We start from the raw sequence: 22,976 nt of genomic DNA on the forward strand, positions 1-22,976 counted from the left end.
TTCTTCCTTCATACTTAACTTTGAAATCTTAAGCCAGGTGATGGTGGCTCACACCTGTAATCCTAGCTACTCAGGAGGCTGAGATCTGAGGATCATGGTTAAAAGCCAGCCTGGGCAGGAAAATCTGTGAGACTCTTATCTCCAATTAGCCACCAGAAAACTGGAAGTGGCGCCTATGGCTCAAGTAGTAGAGCGCTCTCCTTGAGCTAAAGAGCTGAGGGACAGCGCCCAGGCCCAGAGTTCAAGACCCACAACCGAACAAAAAAAAAAAAAAGAAAAAAGAAAAAAAAAAGAAATCTTTCCTTACAACATGTAGAAAGCCTTGTCACTCCTTTTCTTTCTCTTTCTCTTTTCTTTCTTTCTTTCTTTCTTTCTTTCTTTCTTTCTTTCTTCCTTCCTTTCCTTCCTTCTTTCCTTCCTTCCTTCTTTCCTTTTTTTCTTTCCTTCCTTCTCCTTCCTTTCTTTCTTTCTTTCCTCCTTTCCTTCTTTCCTTCTCTCCTTCCTTCCTTTTTCCTCCTCCTTCCTTCCTTTTTCCTCTTTCCTTCTCTCCTTCCTTCCTTTTTCCTCCTCCTTCCTTCCTTCCTTCCTTTTTTTGTGGTACTAGGGAAGGGCTTAGGGCCTTATACTTGCTTCCAGGCCAGCTCTGTCTCATTGCTTTTTTACTTCAGCACCACATTTTCTTGTTTAGTTTACTGCTGTTCATTTCATCATTTCTCTGTGGATGGATAGTTGGGTTGTGTTCAGTTTCTTGTTCTGACAAATGATGCAGCCATGAATAACTTTGTGCATTTGTCATTTCAGACATGAGTAAGTATATCTCTAGACAGAAGGAAATGTACATTTGTAATTTAGACAGATAATTCCAAACTGCTCCCTGGCCAGGAGAGTGTCTAATAACTTGTCAAATGCTCTTTGCCTTTCAAGAGATCAGTGAACAAGAATTATGTAATGTCTATGGGCAAAGGCCTGTCGTATAGAGTTTTTTGCTTATGTGATGCTGAAGAATTGAACCCAGGGCCTCAGGCATGCAAGGCAAGCACTCTACCACTGAGCCACCTTCCCAGCCCCTCGTATAGAGTTTTTATATACCCTAAAGAGAATTGTCAGAGGAACTACTGATGGCTTGTGGCCATCAAGGATGTTACAACGCATGCAATGTGGTCAGGTTCTGGATGGGAAGTTACTTGGCAAAGATGTTTTTGCAGGGGTCTGGGTAGGCCATCGTTCCAAACTCCGACACCACGATCCTGTTGGCCTCGATATTGGCATTGTAGGTGTCACTTCTTAGGTATTTGCTCCTGTAATAAACTTCACCTGAAGGAGGAGAGTCAGGTTAGTCCCAGGCCGGCACCTTTCCCAGGCTTACTATCCATGACAGCATGGGAAGGTTTTCACTGGGGACCACAACAGGGTGCTGTCATGAGAGCAGCTGTTTCAAGGAGTGCAGGGAGACTGATTTCACACGCATCTCCTCACTGGAGCTCCATTTCCACGGGAGGGTTCTGAGGCTCAGCAACATTCGGTCACTTGGCCCAGCATTGCCAGGCCATTGGCCACCCATCCCGCCATGTGTCCCTCTGGAGCAGGTACAGGCTTGGAAGCCTTTCCCTGGTAACCTGTAGCATCTCATCTCTTTTTAAACTGCCACTGCAGCCCCAACTTCCTGTTGAGGAAACTGAGGCTCAGGGAGATGAAGAGATGGGCCTAGGGGCAGAGGACCTAGGATCACGAGTTTGATGCCAGCCTGGGCTACGTGGTGAGATGCTGTCTCACAAATAAATCAATAATTAAAACAAAGAGGCCCTCGGGTAACTCCAGTGGAAAATTTCCACTTCAGACCAAACTAGGGAAGATTTTTAAGGCAAAACAAAAGCAAAAAAGTAGGGGGGAAAAAAGCAGCTTGTAGCTTCCAGCAGAGACCAGTAGAAACGAGTACTTTAGAAGACAGAGAGATTATTGATCCCAGCCATCTCAGCAGGAGTTAAATACTGTGTGTGTGTGCACAGATATGTGTGTGTTTGTGTACGCGCATGAGTGCACGTTCCTCTTCTGCCCTGAAAAAATATCAAACTTGACCTGGTTGATTCTGAGCAGGAGTGGTCTGTTTACTATGTTCCTGCAGAAGGAATTCGGCTAATTAGATGCTCTGGAAAACTGGGGGTGTGGGTGGGGGTGGGGCTTGGTGACTCCTTCGGCAGTGACAGGCTTGAGCAGTTCCAGACACATTTTTCTAGGCTTCTCTGCTCCTGCTTCCGCAGCTGCCTGTGTATGGGAAACTGGCTGACTGGGCTGAGAGTTTACATTTCAAGTGGAAAGAATTCAGCCTTTCACACTAAGTATCCCCTTCTCTCCTAGCCCTCATGCTCAAGCATCTTAGCAAAGGCTAAGGGATCGCTGGAGAATGACCAAAGGACAGGCTGGCCTCTGCTCCTGTGTGGCTCAGGACTGAGGCCTCAGGTTCTCTGCCCCCAGGACTTTCCCGGACTGTGCAGAATTTCAGCAGCCTTCGAGTGTAGACTGTGTACCAGTGAACCAGACACCCAGTACCCTCTCATCTCTTTTCACTACCACTACAACCTCCAACTTCCAGTTGGGGACACTGTGGTTCAGTGAGATGAAGAGATTGGTCTAGGAGCACAGGTCTCTCGTTCCATGATGAAGATAAAATTGGATCAGGGTCCCTCCTTCTGGAACCTCCCATCACATGGGAGAGGACCAGCCAACTGACCCATGCTGTGCAGAGCAAGCATGTACCACAGAACCCTGCCTCGTTCAGGAAAGTCAGCGTTCTACTTGCTCATGCCTGTAGTCCCAGATACTCAGGAGGCTGGCTATTGTGTGGAGGACCTTATTTGTTTTCTACATGGCCTCCCATTTTATTGGTGGCTAGTCCAGTGTGTCAGGATGGCACAGAGGGACAGAGAGAGGGGAGGAGGGAGATGAAGGACGAAGGAGGAGAGAAGAGAGAGACAGAAAGAGATCTCTCTCTCTCTCTCTCTCTCTCTCTCTCTCTCTCTCTCTCTCTCTCTATCTATCTATCTATCTATCCATCTATCTAGCTCTCCATCTATCTAGCTCTCCTGTGCTACTGGTTTTGGTGAAAGACATGGAACTATAAGCCAAGAAGTACACAGTCAATTTCTAGAAGGTAGAGGAGACAAAAAATATGGATTCTCCTGCACAGCCTTCTCTGTGACTATGGCCAAGTGAGACCCATATTCAGGCGTCTGGCCTCCAGAATTGAAATGACTCCATCTGTGTTGCTTTTAGGCCATAAAGTTTGTAGTCAACAGAAAACTTGCCCAGCATCCTCACCGTCTCTGATGGAGAAGCTGTGGAGCAAGGCCAGGCCGTCAAACCAATGGTTGTATCTGCTCTCTCCCACCGTGTGCATCCCAGGCCCATTACGCAGCAATGTCCCCTGCAGCCATGGTGGGATCTTGCCTGTTAACAGAAAGAATGTTGAATCTCCAGTTTCTACAGTCTCATCAAACCAAACCAAAACCCCAAAACTTGAAGAAAGTACCATAGAAGGGAATAGAGCCATATAGCCACAATCCTACTAAGCACTTCTGTTCCTTTATCCTAGACAGTGGATAGTAAGCATGGAATTTTACTACCACCGAGTTGCTGAGGTGAGTGGACACAGTCTCTGCACTCTTCTGTATTCTAAGAATAAATGGACACTTGAAATACACAGTGATAGAGGCCATTCTACCGGCCCACCAAGGGTGCTGTGTACAAGATCTTCTCAGGCAGGGTGGACTGTGAGAGAGAGGCCTGGCAGAGTCTTGAGAGAGAATGTGTCATAGAGAGGTAAGAAAGACATCCTAGAGGTCTGCCCTACGATGCAGTAGTAGTAGCTGGAACCACAGCCATCAGTCCTGGGTTGGGATTGAGCAGTAACAGATGTACTGTAAGGAAATAATATACACTGGGTTTTTTAAGTCTTAGCAGACAAAAAGGAAGACATCTCACTTGCAAGTTTTTTATATTAATTTCACTTTGAGCAGATAAAATTTTTAGTTTTACTACTAAAATTAATTTTACTAATCTTACTTTAAAAAAAAAAAACCTTTTTCAAAATGTGTCCTGGGAAACTTAAAAGTATTCGGCATGTACTATTGTCTCTTGGACAGCGAGTGAGTGCTCTTCTAAGTCAGGGTCCTGCTGGCGTGGTGTCCAAGGCCCTGCGTGTCCCTCCTCTCTGAAGGCTGCTGCTCTGGGATAAACCAGAGCCTTGGCCTGCTTGCCCTGGACAGGTGTGTCAACACAAGCACCAGCTTTTATTAGCCGTCTGCCCACAGTTGGTGGCCAACTGATTGGGCTTGACCAGGGCTTGAGGCCTGGCCAGAAGGTCAGACCAACTGCTGCTTGCTGCCTGGCCTCAGACAAATCACTGTCCCTTTTTCACCTCAGCTTCCATTCTGTTAAGTCAGAAGGCTTGAACTAGAGAGGGTCTTGCACTTAAAAGTGCCCAGTGGAACTTGTGAAGACTTGTTTTTTGACTCTACCATGGACCTGGGGGAAGAATGAGAATCTGTGTGGCCACTGAGTGACTAGGCCCCTGGTCCCAGAGCTCCCGTAGGGCACTGCTGGGCCCATTCAGCCTCTCAAACTCTAGGATTCTGGGGGCAGGGGTGGAATTGATGGGAGGGATGGGAAGGGGAAACAAAGGAGGAGGCAACAATGCTTGATAAGAAATGTACTCATTACCTTGCTCATGTAATTGTAACCCCTCTACCCCTCTGTACGGTATTTTCACAAGTAAAAAAACTTATTAATAAAAAAATAAAAATAAAACCCAAACTCTAGGATTCTGGTTTTCTAACAATTTTTTTTTTTTTTTTTTTGCCAGTCGTGGGGCCTGAACTCTGGGCCTGGGTGCTGTCCCTCAGCTCTTCAGCTCAAGGCTAGCGCTCTACCACTTGAGCCACAGCACCACTTCCGGCTTTTTTCTTTTTGCTTATGTGGTGCTGAGGAATCGAACCCAGGGCCTCATGAATGCAAGGCAAGCACTGTACCACTGAGCCACCTTCACAGCCCTGGTTTTCTAACAATTTTAAGGATTTCCATACGGTCACTGAACACAAGGCAGAAAATGGCATGGTGAAAACTTCCTGGCATTCCAGGGCACAAACCCTAGCATTATAGGTTTCCTCACTTTCTTTGGTGATCCTGGGATTTGAATTCAACATTTCATAGTTGTAGGTACTCTGTCACTTGAGTCACACCCCCTGGCCTTTTTTTTTTTTTTTGCTTTAAGACAGGATATCACATTTATGCCCAGGACTGTGATCCTCCTATTTAGGGTTTTCTGTGTAGCTGGAATGAGAGGCATGGGCCATCATACTCAGCTCCTATGTTTGAGAGGAGACATTTTGTTGGCCTCAAATAGTAATCCTCTCCATTTTAACCTCTCAAATATTTAGGGTTATAGTAATGAACCACCCAGTCTGGTGTTGGGCTTCCTTTTTATAAATAAAAAATAATATTATTAAACATATTTGTATGCTGAAAAATTATGTGCATTTTCAAGTATAATATTTATACCTGTTTATATTTCTCAAAGATACAATATCCATATCTGTCTTAGAAAAGCTTAAAGGAAATAGACCCCTGATAATAGTAGTACTTAAAAGTTAGAAAAACTAGGAGAGAGTGAGGGAAGAGGTGATATTGTGCAAAAAGAAATGCACTCATTTCCTGACTTACGTAACTGTAACCCTTCTGTATATCACCTTTATAATAATAATAATAATAATAATTATAATATAATATAATATAATAAAAAGCTGGAAGTATAGCTTTGTATTTCCTTCTTTTTTCTAATTTATATGTACAATTTTTACATGTAATTTAAGACACATGCATGCACACACAGTTACGATTGGCTATGATACATAAAAGGGATTTTTCCCTCCAAAGGTACATCCTTGGCTGACAAGCTCCACCCAGCTTTCAAAGCCACACTTGCGATCTTTATAAAACAATAAAAACAAAGCATCTCCATTCAGCCAAGGAGCACTGTGCTGGGGCCAGAGATCTCAGAACCAGGACTGGCCTTCAGATTCTAGACAAGATGGCTGCAGGAAAGTAGCAGGCAAAAGAGAAGACAGCCAGAGATGAGCAGAGGAAAAAACTGAGACACAGGTCCTCTGAAGATTCATCCTCAGTAGCCCTCTGTGGGTCTCCTCCATCCACTCCGCATACTGAAATCACACCTGTGGGCACCCAAGAGCAAGTTGCATCAGCCGCCACATGTGCATGGTGGGAAGAAATTATTTAGGGTGCATACATCTGCAGAACACCATGCATCTGGATCAGGTGGCACTTTGCTGACTCCCAGTTCCTGTTCAGCAAAGGGAGCATAGCCAATATTTTTCTCTTGGAAATAGTGAAAACAACTCTCTCCTCTTGGAATCTGAATTATAATGTGTAAAACATACTGAGATCACTACAGAAAACGCATCTGGATTATGGATTTGTTTCACCCCTTGTATACTGTTTTCCAGGCTTTCCCCAAACAACTTGGAGCAGACAAAACAGATGTCGGCCTAACAGAAGAGCCCATCTCTTACACAAAATACTCACCTGTCACTTTGGCCCTTACAGGCTCCAGCTGCTCTTTCTTATTCTTACCAAATATTATATCCATGGAGTGAGAATTGGTCTTAGCGGGAATCGGCCTGCGATCCTGTGTGCTGCAGGGAGCTGTCCGGGCTCCTCTGGCCTTGACTTTCTGCTTTCTCTATCCTTGGACCCTTCACATGTCCGTCCTTCCTAATCCCGTCTCTTTCCCCTCTCTCTGAGTGTCTGGTATCTCTGCACATGTCTGGCAGAGTTTATAAAATGTTTGGTCAAAGGTCAGTTCCCAAGCCATGTGTTAGGGCTAATCTTTAACTCTCTGCTTTCCCCCTGACTCTTTCTTTCTACTCTCACTCCTGGCTTGTTTCTGAATGGGTGAAGAGACTCAGTGCATTTTGCTCTGTTTGGTCATCAGAAATAATCCAGCCCGGAAGCTGGAGAGGTTTGTGAGGGAACAGAAAGAGAGATCTCAGGACCAACAAAGCACTGAGATGGCGCCAATGTCATGATCATGCCAAAGCTTGCTGCCCAAAGGGGGTCACCCTCAGAGAGGGGGGGTTCATTTGATTTTGTTTTTCATAAAGGGCCCCAATTACTCCCCTCAAAAAATTATGTAAAGAACAACTCCATTCATTCATTTCTTTTTGAAAAGAGGAAATATAAAAATGAGTCATGTAACTTTCAAGTAATAAAGACTTTTCTGGGGAACTGAAGAGTAAGTAGTAAGACTCAGACCTCAGCCCAACAAGAGGGTAGGCTGAAGATATTCATGTATCTTTTAAAAATTGTTATTATAAAGATGATGTACAGAGGAGTTACCCTTTTTTGTCTTGTTTATCTGTCTTTGGGGGTAAGGAAGACATAGAAATCGAGGGACAAAGGGAACAAAGGCAGCAATGGTACTCAGTAGACACTACGTCAAAAGCGAATTATACAACTTTTGGACTTTTGGGTGGGGATGAGAGAGACGAATGGAGAGAACAAGGGAAGGGGTGACATTGTCCCAAAAGAAATGTATGCCTGTCCTATGCCTGTACTGCATGTACACTATTCTCCACTGCAAAGTGTCAACTGAAGCTAGCTGAAGTCAGACCCCCCTCCCCCCCAGAGATCACACCATATTTGGTGAGGGTGGAAGATAACTCTGAGACTTCAGAAGGACAGGGGAGAAGGCTCACCTTCCTTCAGGATGCTGATCCCACAGGATGTGCTGAGCCTGCAGACAGCCCTGACACTCAGAAGTAAGAACTGAAAGCAAAGAGGAAAGCTTTGAGGGTTATTAAAAAATAAAGCAAACAGCCTTATTTTGCAATTCTCTATCTCTTGTTACAAAGTTATTGCCTAAAACCAGTTAATATTTCCCTTCTGGAGATAATGTTTTCATATCTAAATTACTTTGCGATTTTCCAATTAAGTTAACTCCTGAATGTTGCCTCTAATTAGCCAGGGTGATAAATGGAGCAGATAACATTGAAATCAGCGATAGCAGGGTTCAAGGTGATGGACAAAGTCCTGGTGGAGGTGGCAGCGGCCCCCATCATGAGAAAACAGGTTGATGGGCGAGGACAGACAGCCTCTCGCTCATCTCTGTCTCTGTGTCCACAGGACAGTCTTCTCTCTTTGGGTCTGTGTCCAGACATCTCTCTTCCTGCTGAAACTGGAGTTTCAGGCCAAACTACAAGGGTTTTCCTTGCCTCCATTCACCAAATAAAGAGTGGTGGAGGGTGAAGAAAGATTTACAGGCATGAACACAATGTGGGATGGGGCAAAGTAAGCATTTCGGTCCATTTTTGGGGTACGGACATGAGCTTCAGATTTAAGTAGAGGAAGATTCAGGACGTGGGGTGGGAAGTAACATAATGATTCCTCAGTGTCAGTCAGACTGGGGCCTGGTTGATGCTTGTTGAGGGGTCGGGGAGAAGTCATTTTTGCTGTCATCTCTTGTGGGGTGCAATCTGGTCAGGGCAGAGTCACTGAGGCCGGGTGAGCCACCTGTCCTGTGCCGGCTCTGCTGTTTCTTTCCTTGGGGACCGTTTTCATCTCTCAGTCTGTCCTTCCTGGATTTATCTGAAATGACTACAGAAAAGACTGACTCCGATACAAAGGACATGGGCAGCAGAGAGGTGGAGATGTGATGCCAAGCTTTCCTCTTGCTTTTAGGTCATTCATGGGCCCAAAGAAGGAATCAGCGCTGTTTAGCAAAAAGGGAGTTTTTAAGTACAGTACCTGTTACACTATAAGGACATCAGTTAGTGAATGGGGTCCACTCTGCTCTGACCTGACTTCATCTCCTCTCAACCATCAGTCTGTAAAGACCGTTTCCAAATAATGTCAGTCAAAAGCACCAGGGAATAGGACTCAGAACAGATTGTCCTGAGGGACACCATTCAATCCATCATCCTGAGCAAAACAACGGACAGGGAAGAGGCAAGCTGTGGATTTATCTTTGCAACCAAGTTCTTGCAAGTCTCTTAGTCTTCCAAAGTGGGTTGTTACCTTTGAATAGTGCTAAGATGGAAGTAGGTCAGATTGTTCTGAGGATAGAGAAGAGGTGGCCATTAGCACTTGTGAGGCTCTGGAGAAGTGGCTGATGTTTGAACTATGCTGGAGGGGTGAGGGAGGGAGAAGAAGGTAAATATAAGCTAAAATGGGTAGAGTCCCTGACTGGAATATCCAGGCCCCAGGACATAAATATCCTTATGGTTCTTTTTATGGTCCCATTTCCCTGTTTAGAGCAAACTTGCTGTCTCTCTGTTTTCCCATCACTGATGCCACATGGAGACTCAGCTGGCTGGATGAGAACCCTACAGACCCATGCACAGGGCATCTCTACGCCCTGCTTACTTGCCACGTGAGCTGCACAGACACAGGGGTGAAGGGACAGCGGGAGCTGACACCGCCAAGATGAATTCTGTGCCTGGGAGCCCTGTCACTTGTCAGAATGTAAAGAATCCAAAAATGGAATTCAGCCTGCAGATTTGCACTTGTTATCAACTGTCTCCAAGCATGGGCCATTAGGGACATAATTGAAGCCTTTACCCAGGAGATAGATATATTATCACTCTTGTGGCCTTCCACATAGTTTCCTAATGGACCTCATTAGAAGTTTGGCCTTGAGAGATAACAGGCCAGTTCTGCCCAGCCTGTGAATCAGCAGTGACACCACGTCCTGCCTGGTGGCTGACGCTGTCCGTCTTCTGTCTGCCAGAGCCACATCAGAGGGTGCAGAGGGGTTTCTAGGAAAGGAAGAGGGAGAGGGGCAAGGATCAGCCGAGGAGCTGGGATATAGGGCCAAGCAAATGTTCATTGAACTATCCATGGATAAACAATGTTCATTGTCTCTTCATGACTGGATAGACAGAGATGAAATGTTTTACTCTTTCTAAGAAACTCTGGGTGTCCAATAACTAAATGTCCACCAACTGAAGACCAAGAAAGAAAGTATGCACACACAATGAGATCAAAGGAGAATGTTCTTAGGACACAAAGGCACAATGCCTATGTGCATCTGACCACATAAAATAGTATTTATCAAGCTGGGTGCCAGCGGCTCCTGCCTGTAATCCTAGCTACTCAGGAGGCCGAGATCTTAGGATCATGGTTTAAAGCCAGCCTGGGCAGGAAAGTCTGTGAGACTCTTATTTCCCATTAACCACCAGAAAACTGCAAGTAGAGCTGTGGCTCAAAGTGGTAGAGTCTAGCCTTAAGCAAAAAGGCTGAGGGACAGCACCCAGGCCCTGAGTTCAAGTCCCATGACTGACCAAAAAAAAAAAAAAAAAAAAAAAGGAAAAGAAAAAAAATTATTGAGCTCAGGAAATGGAAACATTTTTCTTGTTTCTGTTTTTGCTTTCTTTTCTTTTTGTCCTGTTTGTTTATCTGTCGTTGGGATGGCAAGAGGGGAGCACGCAAATGGAGGGATAAAGGGCGAACGAATGCAGCAGTGGTACTCGCTAGACACTATGTTGAAAATGAACCAAACAACTTGTAGATGGGAATGGGAGGGGAAAACTGGTCAAAAGCAAGGGAAGGGGTGACATTATCCAAAAAGAGATGTATTCTTTACCTGACTTATGTAACTGTGACCCATCTGTACATCACCTTTATAATGACAATTTTAAAAAGCAAGTATGGTGGGTCCACATGTAGGAGCACAGAGTTCACAAGGCAGTGTGAACACCCCTGGAGAGTAAACAGCTCAGTTCTCTAAGTCTCTGGCCATACAAAACACTGTTCACAAACATATACACACACACACACGCACACGCACACACTTTTTTTGTGTGTGCCAGTACTGAGGCAAAATAAATTCTGTAGGACATTCTTAGTGCCCAGCAGGGCATGAGTGATAATGTGACAAGTCGGAGGGGCCCGAGTGTCCATTATGATTCAGCCACAGTGGGGACAGGACAGTTATCATCTGGGCACAGCTGCCATCCCACGCCACATGATTACATCTGAGCCCTCTGTCTTCACCTTCCTGTGACTCACCCTCCTGTCCACCTTCTTTTATCATGTAGTTCCCACATTGCTCCTGGAGCATTTGGTCCTTGGTAATGGTATAAAGTCAATAGGCAGGAATTTGTTGTTGTTTTTTAATCCAACACTAACAGTTAGCTGAATGACAGGCAGACAAGTGATTCCGCCACCGTGGCTTTCTCTAGAAGACCATTGTGAATTAATTGGCTTTGAAACAGGCATTGAACCAAGAGCTGGAGGAAGCGAAAATGTAAACTCATTCATCCTGAGTCTATTGTCTCTCAGACAAAAGAGAGTTGCTATTATATGATGCCAAGAGAAGGGAAGATGGATGGACATGGCTGTGCTGGTGAGAGAATATGAAGGACCCAAGAGTGCGTGCCACTGGCAACCCTAGCATGGGCTCAAAGATGAAGGTGGCATGCTTGTTGCTCTCGGGGCTCACCCTGAGGTTTGGGGCCACCATTGTGAAGCCGGAAGAAGGCAGCTTTTGCTCTAAGAGCCAGGTGGCCTTCAGAGATGCTTGTTATGAATTTGTACCACTTGGACGTACGTTCCATGGGGCCCAGGGCTGGTGTGAAGGGCAGGGAGGCCATTTGGTCTTCATTCCAGATGAAGGTACCCAGCGGTTTCTTCAGATGCACATCTCCCAGGACAGAGACTGGTGGATTGGACTCACAGGAACCTCAGCACCCAACGGGACCTCAGCAGGTAGGTGCTGCATCGCTGTGTTTTGCCGGTAGCTTATGAAACAGATCGTCACCATCACTTTTTACCCAGGTATTCCTTGGAGCAAACTAATACTCCAAATTCTCATGGTAAAGATACCCTTCTCTTTGATCATTTGTGGATCACATGAGAGAATTCATGCATAGTATAAAGCATAGAAGATAGAAATATCCATCTGCATCCATCCTTTTGTGTTTGGAGTGAGGTAGGGTGGGCTAGAGATTGAACCCAGGGCCTGGTGCCTGCTAGAGAAGACCCCACTGAATGACAGCTCCAGACCTGCATGTACACAGTTCTAACTGTGATTCCTTCAGTTCCTGCTAGAGTAGCCCTGGGTACTACTCTCCAGGCTTTGTGACCATTATTTTGTTGATTGTTACAATAACCAATGGGAAAAATGATCATTGTTTTCCTCGTGAGCAAACAATCTCAGATAATAATGACCTAGCTATTTTCAAAGTATACCCACATGTCTTACTCATTTTTATGAGATTAGAGCAGGTCAGGAAGCCAACTGGGGAGAACATGCCTAGAACCCAGCTACTCAACAAGAGAAGGTAGGAGAACTATGAGTTCAAGACTGGCCCTCTATCAAAGACAAAATAAAATAAGCTGGGTGCTGGTGGCTCATGCCTATAATCTTAGCTACTAAGGAGACTGAGATCTGAGGATTGCAGTTCGAAGGCAGTACAAGCAGAAAAGTCATTGTGAGACTCTTATCCCCAATTATACTAGCCTTCAGTACAAAGAGGCTCAGGGACAGCACTCAGGCTCTGAGTTCAAGCCCTACATACAACTGACAAAAAAAAAGACAAAATTAAATTTAAAAATAGTTGAGGGCACAGCTTAAGTGGTAGAGCACTTATCCAGCAAGGGTGAGGAAAGGAAGAAGGTAGGGAAGGAAGGGAGGAAAGAAGATCAAGTGCTTTGCACAGCTCCACTTCACAAGATGTCATTTTACTCCTCCTGAAACTCTCCCTACCCCTCCCCTCCCCTCTGCTAGGGCTTCCTCCCAGTCCCCAACAGCCAGGTGAGTCTTTCTCTCCTGTGTACCTGTGGATCTCTGGCACTCCCCACAAGAGCACTCTGGCATGGTGGAAATGGTTCAGGCATCTAGACTTTGAGCCCTTTGACAGAAGAAAGCACATTCAAAAGTGGACAGAGATACATTTACATTTAATCCTTATACTCACCCAGGAAATAGGCATGGCTACTCTTGTTTCGGAGGTAAGACACAGAGATGAATTGAGTTGCTCCAGTGTCTCCAGCAACTCCTAAGTCTGACTTCTGCCCCATCGTCCTGGGGCTCAGGGACTCTCTTTGCTCCTGTAGAAGCTGCTGGGGTTTGGAAATGGGTATCTTGGTCCCTGCTGAGCACCCACAGGGGTCTACCAATAGATATGGAAGTGTTTGAATAAACCAGTAGCCAAGGAAACTCACATAAGGAACTCAGAGCCAAGGGATTCAAATTCTTAAGATACCTTTTTGTAAGACATGTGTTGAACAGTTTCTTGACTTCTAGATGCAACAATTGGGACTGCGTGCAGTGAAGAGCTATTCGTGTGCAGCGAAAGCAGCTGGCTGCCTCCCAAGGGATACTGGGAGCTATTACAGAAAACACTGCAGCTTTACCTAGGCTGATAGGAAGCACCTGAAAGATTTAACTCGATTTAAGAAGCAAGGACCAAAACCCAGTGAGCAACACAATAGCACTTACATAAATAGGTTTCAGGCACTCATAAATGCTAATATGTGGATCAGAGTCAGCCTACAATGATTTACAAGAAACCCAATAATGGGAGCAGCCGAGAGGTTGAGAGAGGGAAGAGGTTTGCATTTTGTATTCTTTCATATGATTTGACATTTACAATTGCTGCATGCATTTTCTTGTCAAATCAAACAATTACATTCTGAGTCTATCTACCCTTCCTCCCCCCACTTAAGATTGAACTTGGAGCTTTCCCAATACTAAGCAAATGTTTTTCCACTGAGTCATGCCCCCCAACCCTCTTGTTTTTCATTTTGTTTTGGAGATGGTCTTGTGAACTACATTTGCTTTTGCTGATCTTGAGCTTGAGATCATCCTGCCGCCATCTCCTGGTGATAGGGACTACAGTCATGTGCCACCATGACAGGTTTTTAACTATTGTGTGTGTGTGCACGCATATGTGCACACATACACACACAGATCCTGGAGCTTGAACTCAGGGCTTAAGTGTCAAGGCTAGTGCTCTACCACTTGAGCTATAGCTCCACTTCTGGCTTTGCATAGCTTATTGGAGGTAAGAGTCTTACAGACTTTCCAGATTGTGGCTTCAAACCACAATCCTCAAATCTCAGCCTCCTGAGTAGCTAGTATTATGGACATGAGCCACCAGTGCCCAGCTATATATATATATATATATATATATATATATATATAGAGAGAGAGAGAGAGAGAGAGAGAGAGAGAGCGCTAGTGAGCTAGTAATATATATATATATATATATATATATATATATATATATATATATATATATATATATATATATATATAATGTCAGCGATGGGGCTTGAACTCAAGACCTGGGCATTGTCCCTGGGCTTTTTTACTCAAAGATGGTACTCTACCACTTTGAGCTACAGCACCACTTCCAAGTTTCTGGTAGTTAATTGGAGATAAAGAGTATCAGGGACTTTCTTGCTGGGGCTGACTTTGAACTGTGATTCTCAAATCTCAGCCTCCTGAGTAGCTAGGATTAGAGCCATAAGCCACCAGTGCCTGGCCCAGCTTTAAATCTTAACAATAAACCTTTACAGCAATATTTTCCAGGCTCTGAGGCAAGGTGAGTGTATTCTACCTGAACTCAGGCCTATCCAAACACATCTGAGCAGGGACCCTGCTTCAGAGTGTCATGCATGTGAAGGTGCACAGCACAGGCTATGACTGGACAGTGCTGGAGGTGTTATTTACACATCGGACCGCCTGATGCTTGCCCTTCAATGTGGAGTCCCAATGCTTATATCTGAACATGTGAAAGTGGGAAGCATGGACTCCTACTGGCGAAGGGAAGATTCATCTTCATAGAAGTTGAGTTGGAGCAAGCCCGCCATGTTGAAGTGGCTAAGAGAGGAAGCCTGGTGGTTCTATTCCCATCCCAGGGCCCGGGACCTGGTTGGACACCTCAAATGTGAGCTACAGCAACTGGCAAGGCAGCCAGGCGGCACCTGCGCCCCACAGCTGTGGCTACATCAGGAGAGGCCCCTCCTCTGGCTGGGCAGTGTCAGAGGACTGCACCGAGGCCTTTGCCTTTGTCTGCGAGTTTGGTGAGCTGGCCTGTTGGGGGATCTCTCCCCTGCCCCCTTCCCTCCTGCTTGTCTGTAACTCCAGCTTCGTCTCTACCTCTACCTGGGGCTTCCAGATGTCTGCCCTTCACTTTCTGTCCCTCCTTCTCTGTCTCAGGTTTCCTTTGGCCTTTCTTTTCCGTTCTCATTAGCTCTCTGGATCTCTCTGTCTCTATACCCCCTAAAAAAAAAATCTCTTGGTGGATCACATCATTTCCACAGCTTTGTCCTTCTGGATTTCTGTCTCCTCTCTCCATTTAAGTCACTGCCCGTTTACATATTTTTATTTCCCCTCTGCTTTTCTGGAACATTCTTCCCGTCTCTGCCTTCTGGCAACCTCCCTCCCAATTTCTGCCCATGTGATGTACCATATCTCCCTGACCCTGGCTTCTTGTCTCCAGATGCCCACCCCCTCCCCCTCATCCTTGCACCTCCCGGTCCTGACCCCTGTGACCTCTGCACTTTCCCATCCATCAGTGCTGTGAACCCCCTAAAAGGTCTCCTTCCTTTTGCTACAGGGGTTGGCCAGAGCCTGGCCTGTGAGGGCTTCAATGCCACCATGCACTGTGGCTCAGGAGAGGTCATCCGGATGCAGGATGCCTTCTATGGGCGGCAGACCCCCTATTACTGCTCCCAGGGCACCTGGGGTCCCTCAGACCTGGAGGAGGAATGCAGCTGGGCCAATGTCAAGGAGGAAGTGGCAGGTAAGTCCCAGAGCTCCCCGCTCCCTCTGGAGCAGAGTGTAATTGCTGGACTTCTGGATCCAGAAAAGGGTCTAGAAGGTTCTATTCCTCTCCAGCTATGACTGTAGCTTCCCCCAAGGGTGGGAAGACTAGCCAGTCTCCATCAAAAGCGCTGAGCTGGAAATCAGAAGCTGATCCACGACATACATCAAACCCAGACTGTCGGGCAGGGAGGTCTCCACCCCTCCCCTTCCTGAGGGCAGGGAACAACTTGGCCTATTAAAAAAATGGAAACTCTTCAAACACATTGATAAGATTAGAAATAAATTGCCACGAACTCCTTGAGAGCCACTTCTACCTTTGTTAGATCTTCACACTATGTGACACTGGTTTCAGACTCTCAGGAAAAAACAAACAGGAACACAGCATTAAAAGGTTCCTACTGTAGAACCCTCCTGGTCCTGTTTCTGCCACAAATTCAGTGCTGATTAATTGCTCACATGGCTCTCTATTCTGCCTTCAAAACATCATATAGTATTGTTTCCAGAAATGGTACCGTCTTGCATATGTCATTCTGTGATGTGTCTTCCTTAACATTGATTTTTAAGGTGTATGGTTTGTCTTAATGCCTACTGTTCTATTTAATTCAATCTATCTTTTGTGAAACTATGCCATGAATTGTCCGTTGCCTGTTGAGAGGTGGATGGGTGGTTTCTCAGTCTTTGCCATTGTGTGGAATGCTGGGGCTGACATTGTATCTAGCACTGTTATCCAAGTGGGAAGGTTCCTGTAGGGCTTTGATTTTCTAAACTAGATGAATTCTCTGAGCAGTGTGACAAGTTTCAGGGATTATTGGGGCTCTCTGAACCCTTTGGGATGTGTGAAGTCCTGAGACTTCATCAGCCAGGACACGGGGGAGCCCTCTGCTGCATGCTTGGTGAGTGCTTGTCCCGTCCACAGAGACCCAGCAAGGCAGGCTGTCAGCGGCTGCTCACCTCAGAAGGACGCAGCAGTTGTGCCCAGGCTGGGAGCCTTGGGCCTGGGCTCCCACAAATGACCCTCAGAATTTCCCTTCTAGGCTTTGCTGCTACCCAAAGATCCCCTGAAGATTCAGGGATTGAAGCAAGATCCTCCCTGAGCTTCCTCCCACTCAGGGTGTCATGGCTCATCTTCCTTGGAACTGCCCCTTGCTCCTCTCACCTCCACCTGTCCACCATGTTGTCCTCGCTCCCCTCAGCAGGCTGTTTTCAAAAAGGATCACCTGTTAAGATTTGGAAACGAGCAGCCATACCTAAGGAGCACGTTGGAGAAGATGCCTGCACTCTGCTGGGAAAAGTCAGCAGAGAAGCCCTGGGAGGACCTAGGGATCCGTTCATTCCTAAGTACCCTGATCATGCATTCATGAAGCAGGCCAATAAACATTTATTGAGCATGGACATGATGCCATGTGCTGACCTGGTCTCTGGACGTAGGCTGAATCAGTCTGTCTTTCAAAGGGCCCAAAGTCCACAGAGGAGGTATGTCTGTACAGGCAGCCACCTAACAGTAGTAAAGGAAAGCAAAAGGTACCCTGTATTTACCTGTACAAAACGTATCTGTACCACGTTGTGTCAGGCTGGTTTCTATGCTGGCCGGCACAGCAGTGAGCTATGAACATGACATGGATAAAAGCTCCCACGTTTTAGGGAATAGATGGATAGTGTTACGGATATTCACAGTAGGAATACCCAACTCAGGCTGAGGGGTTATCCTGCTGGGCAGCATTAGAAATCATGCTGAGGGCTGTGCATGTAGCTCAGTGGTAGATGCAAAGCCTAGCATGTAGCCCTAGGTTCAATCCTAGCAACACACACACATACACACACAAACCCAATTTGAAGAACCAATTCTTAGTCAAGTACTGTGGCTCATGCCTGTAGTACCAGCTACTCAGAAGAATGATTTGAGGCCAGTGTAGGTAAAGAAGTTAGTGAGAGCCCATCTCAACCAATAAGCTATGATGGAGGAATAAATAGGAGAATCACGGTCCAGGCCAGCTCAGGTAAAAATATGAGAAGAGACTCTATCTGAAAAATAAAGAAAAGGATGGGGACATAACTCAAGTGGTAGAAGGTCTACCTAGTAAGTATAAGGCCTGGAGTTCAAACCCCAATACCACCAAAGCAAAGACAAAACCAGAGAATCAATTCTTACAAATGTTTTGAGCTGCATACAGTTGACACATGCCTTGGGAAGGGTTGGCATGAGAACTACTTAAATAGCAAGGAGATCAGGTATAGCCCGGGCAACAGAATGAAGTTCCACCTTTAAAAAACTTAAAAGAGACAGAATGCTAGGCCTTTTAACAGAGGGGATTTAATGTGAGGAGATTGTTTTCCAAGTCATACAAGTGCTGGGCAGCCCAGCAGGCTGGCATGTCACCCTCGTTCCTGTAACTGTGGTAGGATGAGATACCACACTCATGAACATGTCAACCCACGAGCCACGGGGCCTCTTCAGATGTGGTGAAGGTTGCTACTCATCTGGTTTCCAGATGGAAGATTATTTGGGATCATTTAGGTGGACGTGAAGAGTAGACAACTGGACATAGAATTCAGGAATTTGAATTAAATGAAGCAATGGGAGACGTAGACTTGGAAGTCGTAGGCATGTAGTTAATAACAGGACACAGTGAAAGCAGGCAGGAATTCAGGCCCAGGGGAGCTTTGGGGGCTGTGATGGTGGGGTAGTTAAATATTTCAAAGCCTGGAGCAAACCTGAGTTTCCGAGAGGCAAAGGATGCCCGGGATACTCTCATGCCAGTGTCTGCCCGGCCCCTCCTTCTAGACCCTTTTGCAGGCATCTACCACGTGAGCAGGAAGGAGGGGAACTGGATGACTGTGGAGCTCCTGGCGTGGATCCCCTATGCTCCTTCCTTTCATCAGCACCCTGAACCCTGGATGAACACAGGATTCCTAATGCTGCCCACTCTTGCTGTTTCTTTTCCTTCCTCCCTCCCCCCTCTCTCCCTCCTCCCTCTCTCCCTCCCCCCTTCCTCCCCCTCCCTCCCCTCTCCCTCCCTTCCCCCCTCCCTTCTCCCCTCCCTTCCCCCTCCCTCCCTCCTTTCTTTCTTTCTTTCTTTCTTTCTTTCTTTCTTTCTTTCTTTCTTTCTTTCTTTCTTTCTTTCTTTCTTTCTTTCTTTCTTCTGTTGGTTGTGGAGCCTGAACTCTGGGCCTGGATGCTGTCCCTGAGCTCTTCAGCTCAAGGCTAGTGCTCTACCACTTGAACCACAGCGCCACTTCTGTTTTCTTTCTGTTTAATGTGGTGCTGAGGAATTGAACCCAGTGCATGCAAGGCAAGCACTCTACCACTGAGCCACCTCCCCAGCCCTCTTGCTGTTTCTTCGGGGTGTCGATTTCTACTTAGGCCATTTGACTTGATGCTAGCCAATCTATGGTTCTCAGAATAGTCTTGTACTAGCAGCATGCAGGAACAGCAACAGCATGCAGCACCAGCATGCAGGAACAGCAGCAGTATGCAGCAGCAGCATGCAGGTGCATGCAGAAGCAGGAACAGTATGCAGGTGCTTGTTCTGACAGCAGAATCCTGGACCTCACCCAGGCCTGAGTCTGCTGAGTGAGAATCCCTGTTGAACAGGCCCTGGAACTCTACAGGGCCGGTGTGCAGCCCTCCAGGGGAGCTGGCACGTGCTAAAGCCTGACAGCTTCCCAAATGGGAAGCTTCTAAGGGGGAGGAACCCTACTTTCCTGTTCTCTCAGTACTTAGCCTGGGGCCCAGTCTTCAGTAGATGCTATGAGGTAGTTGTTGGGCGGATGGTGGGTAAAGGAATGAATGAGGAGGAACTTGAGTGAAACTCTACTAAGGGCCTGTCCTTGTGTTTTTCTTGCTTCTACCGGCTTCTCAGGCCAGTGCCAAGGGCTGCAGGTATGCCAGGTGGCAGCAGATGGGGCCTACTTTGGAGACCTGTGCCCCACTCAGGGCAGCTACCTGTGGGTCCAGTACCAGTGCCAAGAAGGTGAGTCTCCAACTTGCATGGACTTTGAAATCATCTTATTTCTACTGTTTGTCTGGCTTCACCTGGGGTGGGGGATGGGGTCGAGACAGCGACCGCCCGTGTGGGCCAGTCTGCTCAGTGCCGAGGGACCTCCTCCCTCCAAACTGCTTTCTGCGCATCCTTGCCTCTCCCGTGTGGCCCAGCCTCTTGGGGTAAAGCATTTGTAGTTTCTATTGCAGAAGTTAACTCAAAAGCTAAGTGTCAAACCAAACAAAAAAATCAACCCTAAGATCCTTCAAATCAAACCTCATGTGAAAGCCTCGCTTTCACAGGCTCACGCCTGTCATGCTAGCTACTCAGGAGGCTGAGATCTGAGGATTGCAGCTTGAAGCCAGCCCAGGCAGGAAGGTCTGTGAGACTCTTATCTCCATTGAACGACCAGAAAACAGGAAGTGGCACTGTGGCTCAAGTGGTAGCGCACTAGCCTTGAGCTGAAGAGCTGAGGGACAGCGCCCAGGCCCAAGACCCATGACTGACCGCCCCCCCCAAATAAAACTGGTGAGGTGGAGTTCTGAGCGTAGGTTTTGAGTGCGACGTGAAGCTCTGCTCCACAGCGACATAGGCATCTCACGTTGGCTTGCAGGCCTGCGGCTGGTGCTGCCCAAGGAGAGTTTCATCTTTGACAATGTCACCCTCTCTCTAACGTGGCTCCTCTCACCCTACATTGGAAACCTGTCCTGTATTCTTAGCATGGGAGATGGGCACACTTTGGATCCCTACTATCCTCCCAGGTAAGAGGAATCTGTGAGTCTTGAGTCAGTTTGGCCCCATAATAAGCTGCCTGCCAATACCTAGTGACTCAGAACAGCAGTTATTTCGCATGGTTCTTGGGAGGGCTGGGTGGCTTCTTGTGTTTGGGCTGACCATGCAGGTGCTGGATGGCCAAAGAAGGCCTTGCACCCTTGCCTGTCCAGTGGCTGGGTATATACACACCCCACAGGCTGGCCTCAGTTTGTTTCGGGGGCGGGGGCAGGGGGAGAGAAAGGTTCCTAGCAGAGACAGCGAACTGTTATGAATCAGGTTTTTGTCCAGGTGGATAGGTAACTTCCCCCTGGAGTACAGAGTACAACACCCTCAAGTTCCAATGTGCACACCTGCTGCCTTTACCTGTGCCCTGCATCACCAGTAGTACACTCCTTATTCATTGCCCCATACTTCCACCTATGTTAGAGATGTGCTAGACCTCGCAGCTACCCACAAAGCTGCTCCTGTCATCTTGTTGGAATAAGAGGGATGTGTCACAGGAGCACCTCAGCACAGATTTTAAGTACACAGAAGCCACAAAATATCGCTGAGCTTTTATCTCCCGTATTTACAGCCTCCTACTTCTGTCGAATGCCTCACTAGTCTCAAGAGGTAGATTTAAAAGCTGCATCCTTGTGTCCATCACAGTTACATACAAGGGCTGAGGAGGGGAACCCAGCCCCAAGTCAAAGCAGCCGGATAGAAAAGGCAGAGAATTCTGCTTTGGAATTGACCTTCTCACTTTGGATTTTCCATGCCTCGTGTCTGCTTGCTCTCTTGTTTCTCTGTCCTGGACACCTTTCTGCTGTCTGTACTATATGAACTATATGGAACAGTTTGCATGAGAAAAAAAAAAAATGTGTTGGGCACTGGGTCACTGAGCGCCATCTACTGGCAGATATGGGAGCTGACATTGCTCTGTCATTCCAGGGGTGTCTGTCCACAGCTGTCCTGGAGGGTGGGGCTTGTTAGGAAACCCAAGGGGGCATAAGTCTTAGAGTGACTCAGGTGTACACAGGCTATTGGGAGCCCCAAAGCAATGGTCAGAGAGGACTCTGGAACCGAAGCACTTTGGGGTTGCTATTAGATTGAGGCAGGAGAGTGACTCTAGGGAGAAGGGAACCACCTGGCCTGAAGAAGCTCATACACTTCATAACTGCAACCAGTCCCTTCCTCCTGGGCTGCAGGGACTGTGGGGATGGAGAGATGCTGGAGAGCTTCACAGGCTCTGGGCAGGAAGGGTCTTGGATGTCAGCCAGTCTGAGGAGATGGTTCTGAGGGGAGGGTGTAGGTTGAGTACCAGGAAACAGACTCATTTGGAGTGAAGGAAGCGAGGTGCTAAGATGAGGTAGAGGGGAAGTCAGACTGAGTCCAGAAGCAACAGAGCCCGGGTGATCCCAGAGACGCCCTGAGCTGGGATGGTTCCCAGATTGCCTTCAATTGGGACCAGATAGGAAACATTTACACCCTGGCATCCGGCAGCCCCTGGGCAAAGATATTACCTTGGGTGAGACAGCACTCTCTCCTGAGGCAGTGTCAGGAGATGGGGTCCCCTGCGGGTCCTGGATGATGTGTGTTCAATGTGTTCAGGCATGAAGGGTAGAGTCTGGGTGAGGCTCCACAGCATCCACTACAGAGGGGGAAAAGAAGACTCTTTAGGCCTGGGAACTGTGTGATTTATGTTGCTGATATCACTGATAGTGTCACTCAGGCTCACTGGACAATTTAAAGCGTATACGAAACTATAAGGAAAGAAATAGCTGGCAGACTTGATTCTAAAAAGGGGCAACTCTTACTATCTTATGAATGTTACAGGAAAGTATATAATCCTTTCCTTTCAATAGGTTAAGTAGCCTACAATGCCATCCTACCATACAGACCCTGTGACATTTGGCTTCAGGACCTAGCAGACCATTTCTTAGCCATTGGACCCTCTAAATCCTATTATAGCCCAGCCATGGTTGGGTCTGCCTTCATTTTGTGTTCTAGGGGGCCAAGGCCCAGAGAGCTTAGAGGAGATCCTGGCTTACACAGGTAACCAGCAGGTCCAGCACACATCAGGTTTCTAGTTCCCGCCCTTTCTGCTCTGCCTGATCTGTCAGATGGCTGCCTCCACCAACCTGGATGGCCACTGGTAGATGACATAAGAGAATGGAACAGACTCTGGTGTTCTTTATATTTGGATGCTATCCACTAAGACCAGAAATACAAACTTTCTTTTCTCCTGTCTTTTCAAAGAAAATGTATAGCCCAGTAAAAGCGAATACAGCAGCAATATGTGTGTGTGTATGACAGTCTGGAACTATTTTTTTCAACATTTAATTGAAGTATGCAACCTTTGTACTAAAAAGTATAGGCTGAGGATGTAGCTCAGTAAC

General features: G+C 46.8%; 2 protein-coding genes across 2 annotated transcripts in view; one reads left to right on the forward strand and one right to left on the reverse strand.

Moving 5' to 3' along the window:
* The window catches only part of LOC138823553 (beta,beta-carotene 15,15'-dioxygenase-like), a 29,977-nt gene extending 23,173 nt beyond the window's left edge, over positions 1–6,804 (reverse strand). Inside the window, exons 1-3 of the mRNA XM_070016943.1 lie at positions 6,595–6,804; positions 3,316–3,444; positions 1,185–1,314 (exon numbers count right to left, since the gene is read on the reverse strand). Of these exons, the coding sequence (XP_069873044.1) occupies positions 1,185–1,314; positions 3,316–3,444; positions 6,595–6,658 (323 nt within the window). The 5' untranslated portion in view covers positions 6,659–6,804. The remainder of the gene's footprint in view (positions 1–1,184; positions 1,315–3,315; positions 3,445–6,594) is intronic.
* Positions 6,805–11,462: 4,658 nt separating this feature from the next.
* LOC138823500 (polycystin-1-like protein 2) overlaps positions 11,463–22,976 on the forward strand; it is a 67,879-nt gene continuing 56,365 nt past the window's right edge. Inside the window, exons 1-5 of the mRNA XM_070016860.1 lie at positions 11,463–11,775; positions 14,935–15,099; positions 15,636–15,821; positions 19,705–19,815; positions 20,438–20,585. Coding sequence (XP_069872961.1) covers positions 11,463–11,775; positions 14,935–15,099; positions 15,636–15,821; positions 19,705–19,815; positions 20,438–20,585 — 923 coding nt within the window. The remainder of the gene's footprint in view (positions 11,776–14,934; positions 15,100–15,635; positions 15,822–19,704; positions 19,816–20,437; positions 20,586–22,976) is intronic.

The sequence above is a fragment of the Dipodomys merriami genome, unplaced genomic scaffold (genome assembly GCF_024711535.1).
Source record: "Dipodomys merriami isolate MVZ:Mamm:240054 unplaced genomic scaffold, mDipMer1.0.p SCAF_120, whole genome shotgun sequence".
NCBI classification, from domain to species: Eukaryota; Metazoa; Chordata; class Mammalia; order Rodentia; family Heteromyidae; genus Dipodomys; species Dipodomys merriami.